At 44.0% G+C, this 6,411-nt stretch overlaps 1 protein-coding gene across 1 annotated transcript; it reads right to left on the reverse strand.

The window, feature by feature from the left end:
• Nucleotides 1-1,557: 1,557 nt before the first annotated feature.
• On the reverse strand, nt 1,558-5,156 carry LOC123399765 (proteasome subunit beta type-1). Its single transcript, XM_045094150.1, has 7 exons — nt 4,981-5,156; nt 4,778-4,885; nt 3,448-3,529; nt 2,386-2,515; nt 2,178-2,320; nt 1,912-1,998; nt 1,558-1,817 (listed from the first exon to the last, which is right to left on the reverse strand). Exons 1-7 carry the CDS (start codon nt 5,019-5,021, stop codon nt 1,743-1,745), a joined length of 666 nt encoding a protein of 221 aa, XP_044950085.1. The 5' UTR covers nt 5,022-5,156; the 3' UTR covers nt 1,558-1,742.
• Between the last annotated feature and the right edge of the window lie 1,255 nt (nt 5,157-6,411).

Below are 6,411 nucleotides of genomic sequence, written 5' to 3' on the forward strand. Positions count from 1 at the left end.
GAACAAGAGCATATACACTAGTAACAACACTAAGAACTAACAATGTGGTACTACAAACTTACAATTTTGCCAGTATAAAGTAACAATGTGCCACTAAAACGATGTAAAGTCACATTGCATTATGAACAATCTACCCACGTGGGATGAACAAAGTAGGCATGCACTCTGGTTCATCCCCAAAACAGTGGATTCCTACCGAATCCGGTCAAATCGGTTTGAATCGGGTCCAATCTACTGTCCCTAGAACACAACTTGAACTACCCTAAGAACCCGAAATACGAAGAAAACGGAGATTTGAGAGCTTACAATGGGGGTTGTCGGCGTAGCGTACGCCGGTTGTGAAGAAAACCCAACGGGAAAAGGGGTGCTCGCGCCGTCGATGAAGAGGACCTGGCCATTCCGAGGGTCGCAGTTGTGGTCCTCATCTTGCGCCGCCTCAAAGACGACACTAACGTCCTGGAGCTTCCCTTCCCTTGCACCGGACGCAGAGCAGAAAAACCTCGTTATGGGGGTAAAAACACCTTCATAAGAGGGGCTGCAAAGGAAGGCACCAACGGGTATTGGATCCCCGTTAGGATTTCGCCGAAGGAGTAGACCACCGGCTCCGATGGTGGAGCCGGAGCAACCGGCCCCGACGTTGCATTGGCACTGCACCGCGACATGGTGTAGAAAAGGGTGAGAGCTCGTAGTGCCGCCGCTAGATCTAGCCTAGCAAAGGAGAGGCCGGTAATCCACCTCTCTTGGATGGGACTGTTGTTGACGATGACCAGAGTGGCTGGGGCATTGCGAGATGGCAACATGGCCATCGGAGAAATTGAATGGACGGTAAGGTGAGAGTGACGGAGTGGGTGTGAACTAGCAAGGAAGGTGGCGAGAGATGGCGTGCGGAGTTATGAGCCGTCGCTTCGTCTCCCACGCTTCCCCCGTTCCTCCAGAGCCCATGTGTGCCAAAATTTGAAACAGCCCCAAAACATCCCGCGCAAACGGTCTAATGTAGGCAACTAAACACGTCCTACTAGGTGCAGTCTTTAGTTTTCACGTTATCTTAGTCATCATCTTCAGCTCCACACAACATGTATTCAGGCCCGGCCATCCTCCGTCACGACAGCGTTATCAGAATACATCTACACCGGACAGCGTTATCAGAATACATCTACACCGTGCCTAGGCGATATCCGGTGTGGCCATGGTACCCATGACCATCACCAAGCTCGTGATTCTATCGATCGAAATGAGCCATGCCCCGCGCCGCGCCGAGCAGGCCAAGCATCTCAACGACCTCCACCTATCAAAATCAAGCTTGAGCCTCCTCACCTGACGACCTCCACCGATCAAAATTGAGATTGACGCCTCAGCAGCCATTGGATTGGCTTTCCAGCGTACCAACCGTTTGATCCTCATGTTTCATTTGCATTTAAACATTTTATTTAAGTATCCAGTTTTAGGTTTTGACTACCTAAAACCTTCTCTACAGACATAAAACATTTTTTAGGCCTGCTGTTCAAGATGCCCTGATGAGAGTATTTATTGTGGGTTATCATGAACGTACTTTTAGCATTTCCAACAAATAACTCAGCATCTCATATGCATGAAACAACAAATTAGTTCAACAAAGCAAGCTGGGTCGATCCTGGTACAGCACGGAAGCAAAGCAAGCACGGGTGTTTCTATCAAAGTAGCAGCTCTGGGCATAATAATTCCCTATATCTAGGGAAGCAAATGGCAACTGCAGCAGCGCAAGCTTAGTCCTTCCTCAACTCAATGTACTCACGCCTCGTCCCAGCTTTGTTGATGACTACAATCTCCACTTTGTCCCCCTGCATCATTTGTAGGTTCAGCAGATTAGTACAGTGGCAAATGTAAAGACAGCAACAAACACTGATCTCTAGGAACCGACAGAGGGCAACATACAGTGTAGATGTCCCTCTCAGTTGCGGATGCAAAGACATCCTTAACTAGGTCGACCGCCTCTGATTCGGACAAAGGGGTGACGGCATCCTGCACACATTATAAGGAAGATTCTTAGGGACTTTTTCTAAGGAGCTATTCCAATCACCATTGATCAATATATGACGTACATAAACTAGCTTGTTTTAGTCAGCAAGAATATAATCAGACATGATCAACCAATCTGCAACTTCATAGCTGACGACAAATATAAAAATGCATGGGCTTACTCTTGCAGGGACTAATAGTGGACTAGGTGATTTCAGCTGGTTGTCCAACACTGGCATGATCAAGGTAGATCCTGATCCCTGTGCACTGTAACCAGTCCTCTCATAGGACCCAACAGCGTCATATGAGTAGACACATCCTTTCCCTGCGCAAGTATGATACATGCTCAGAACACGTTAAACAGGGGAAACCAAATACAGAAGTTGGTACCTTCACTGTCGAGCCCACCAAGCACATTGAAAGCATAGTATGGGAAGAATCGCTTGTAGTACAGGGTGTTGGAGAGCAATTGTGCCATTGCTGGGCAGCTCATCCTTTTATTGTGCTGGTGCTGGTATAGCTACACATACAAATAAAACAGAAGGACATCAATCATTTAGCTACCAATATTTGCGCACATCATGAACAGATTTAAGGTGCGCTGCACAAATGCAGCTTAATACTGACACTGCAGTGCATTGCCAGGCAAAATTAGTACTACATTAACAAGGAGAAGAGAAGAGAACAGAGAGCATGTTTGAGGAGGCCATGGATATGAATACAAGGAAATATGATGAAGTAGCCCATATGCCATATGGTTAGATTAAGCCTCAAATGAAAGCACAAAAACAAGTTGCTAAAATCTTTGCTAAACATTATGAAGTAGCTCATACACTATATGGTGAGCTTAAGCCCCAAAATAAGGCAAAAAAGGAGTTGTTAAAATCTTCCCTAAGCATTAACAAACAAAAATAAAGAGACTGTTGATACTAGCACACCGACAAGTTAATAAGAGCAATGTGCGATACTAATGCAGGTTGCTTTGTACCACAACAAAGTTAGTACAAACTTGAGACACTTATTTTGGGACGGAGGGAGTATATGACAAGCAGTGTACTGATTTTCAGCAGTTCCAGCATGCAACAGTTTAGACTTTGGACCTAACGTCAGATGTTCAGGCATTGCAACAAACAAAAAAGTGCCATGTATCCATGCCCAGGGAACCAGTAATGGTGGACCAGTTGTTCTGAGTTTTCGTCTGGTACTGAGATGAAGACGGTCCAAAAGATAAACAACTTCGATCAGAGTAACTACTAGCTGACAATATTTTTGAAAGTTCAAATAACTTAAGACCACCAACAGATCAAATAGTCACCAAGGAAATTCCAAAACGCATAGCTATACAGATTTCGATTTGGACGAAACCATCCAAGAATCATTTGGTATCAACACGAAAGGTGTGGATGGATGTATATAGGCAACACGTGGATAAATGAGGGTTTGCAATTTTACCAGTTCTCTGGCTGCTAAGTTCTTCTGTAGAGCTTTGATGTCACCTTGGAAGCCAGAAGATGCTATTACACATTTATCGGCCCTGGACAAATAAATAAATAATGTTTAATAGCACAATAATGAAATTCTTATTGACAATACAAAATTGACAGCTAGGAAATATCCAGCTTTGTCACAGAGCGGGATAAAGAGACATTGTTAACTACGCTTCATTTTAGAAGAAAGAAATCCAATTGCATGATAATAATTTACACCTGCTAATGTGTGCCTACAACACAACATTTGCTTACACTCATACAACAAGATACACAGCAGCATATATCATCAACTAGACTTAATTAGGAATTCAGATATTGATGATTACCACCTAACATTAAGCAAGAAAATAGCTTTGCAGAATGTGCTCTTCGAAAGCAAAGGAATTTTGGGAGTTGGAGGCATGACCAAATGCAAGTAACCTAACAATAGCAAGGCTCCATTGAAACATAATCACACCACAACTGGTTGCGATGAAACTCACAATCAAATGAAGACATCAATTGTATTACCATTGATTGCATCATTTTATGTTATATGTCCTACTCCAGACGGTGTAAACCCAAAAGCTTATTATCAATTTTCACATCAACAGCAGCATGGAGCAAGGTAAGTGATATCATCCACTGCCAGCTATCCATACCAAACAGTTTAACGCCTACGGGAACAATCAAATTGTCTGTCATGGTATAAACAGACGTTACGACAGACCAATCCTAGAAGACAAGTAGAAATCTAAAAGAATTTAGAGATTCATCGTAGATTTTCTGAATGCCAGCATAGAAGCAAACCTAATGGCATCTTACAAAAAGTTTCTGTTTAAACTTAAAGATAAGCACAAAAATGAAACAAAAAAGAACATATTTCTATATCCCAAACCAATCCTCTACTTCATTTGAACGAAGATAACTGTCCAGGCTAAGACAAAAGTATCCTATGACCTGGCGTGAGGTTACACAAACTAAAAAAAAAGGCGTGTTTTACGTTTATGTCGTATCTCCATAGAAATCGGCAAATCGGCATCAAACTATAACGCTACAGGAAGCACGCTGGGACAACCAGAGTTCATACAGCAGAAAAACCCATGAATGTTGAGCCGTTTTCCCCAAATTCAATCCGAGACCTCCAAACACCGAACCCTAACCAAATCAACAAAGCGAGGCTCTAAAATCCGGCCTCTCCACCAAGGTATCCAAATCCCTATCACACCACAGAGCCACACGGCCTCCCAGCCGACAAACCCTAGCCCCCGAGCGGGCAGATCGAGGCGCGAGATTTCGGCGGGGGAACTTACAGCTCGCAGATCTTGGAGTGCTCGCGCGTGAGGATGTTGTATCCGACGGAGAGGCGGGTGTCGGCGGCGACCACGCAGTAGTCCGCGCCGGCGATGGCCACGCAGGTCCTGCACAGCCACCAAAACAAAGGCGGCCATCTTTATTAGATGCGCGGAGACGGGGCGCGGGGGGACGACGAAGGGCGAGAAGGAGGGGCGCTTACCCGCCGTTGTTCTCGTAGACCCAGTCGCCGCGCCTCGACATGGCGGTGGTCGGAGTGGGCGGGCTGCTCGGGGGGCTGGTGGTGGGGAGTCGCCGGAGTTCGTGGCTTGGAGGAGAAGGCGAAGTGGAGCAGTGCTGTGCCCTGTGTCTCGCTTCTTTCCCCTTTGATCAGATTTCTTCGTGGCCTTCTCGATCTCGGCGGCTTCAGGCTTTTTGGGCCGTCCTGGTCTGAGATGGACTGGGCTTTCTTTGTGCGCGGCAAACACAGGGCTTTTTTATCGTGCTCGAAGCTGGGCCCATACCCCGATAGAAAATATTTCGTTTTTTGTTATGTATAATCAGAGATGGCTCTGTTTTCACATGACACATATGGTAAGCAATCCAAACAATTAAAAAGAAAAGAAAATCAAATATGGCTCTGTTTCTCAAAAAAAAACAGAGATGGCTCTGGACTGTTTTTGGGATCTTCACTAATTGTTTATGCTGGCATTACCGAACCATCTTTTCTACTCCCTTCGTCCCGTAACATAAGAGCGTAATGTCAAAAATGTTTGTATATTAGTGTTAAAAATACTTTTATATTATGGAACGGAGGGTGTAGAAGAGTTTGCAAGTTTTTTTTTGAGGGTCAAACGCTGCTTTTATTATTTAGATCGCGTCCACATCGTTACAAATAACATCACTAATACAAATTGGAGGAAAATTAAACCAAGTTTTATTTAGTAGAGTTTGCAAGTTGTGAGACATTTGCTCTAGCGAAAGGCTTGGGAGCACAAAGGATTCACGTTGCTTCGGCTTGTGAGGGAGTTCTGAAGGACATAATGCAAGGATCCCGGGGTCTTCATGGGGCTATTATTCAGGAAGTTATTGCTAGGAAGGAAGCTTTCATTTCATGTAATTTTGTCCATGAAAGTATAAACTTTAATTTTGAAGGTCATAATCTCATTAATTTTGGTTGTAATCTAGGTGTAGGGAGACATATATAGGTGGGCGCCCCCATGACCACAACCTTGTACCGATAAACATTGTTGAGAATGAATAAAGCAGGTGAGTTTTCTCAACAAAAGAATGTAATCCGATAGATGCAGATTTTTTTTTGTTATGTAATCCTATGTGTGATTCTAAAAAAAGTAATCGGATGGGTTCCCCTAAAAATTGTAATATGATGGGTTCTCCTTCCTCAAACAAATGTAACCCGATGCTATCCTTTCTTCTAAATAACTGCAACTAACTAACTATTTCTAAAACAATGCAACCATGTCACATCGGCAAGTGCGAGTCATCGATTTTTTTTTTTTGCGTTACCTTATACTTGTAGCTGCCACATCATCAGTCCATGCATATGAGTCATAAGTTGTACTTCCTCTGTCTCTCATTACGTTATGTGTTCTCATGGATAGTCTGATGTATTAAGCGCTTGACACGTACCTAT

This window comes from Hordeum vulgare, chromosome 5H (assembly GCF_904849725.1).
Source record: "Hordeum vulgare subsp. vulgare chromosome 5H, MorexV3_pseudomolecules_assembly, whole genome shotgun sequence".
In the NCBI taxonomy this organism is placed as follows: domain Eukaryota; kingdom Viridiplantae; phylum Streptophyta; class Magnoliopsida; order Poales; family Poaceae; genus Hordeum; species Hordeum vulgare.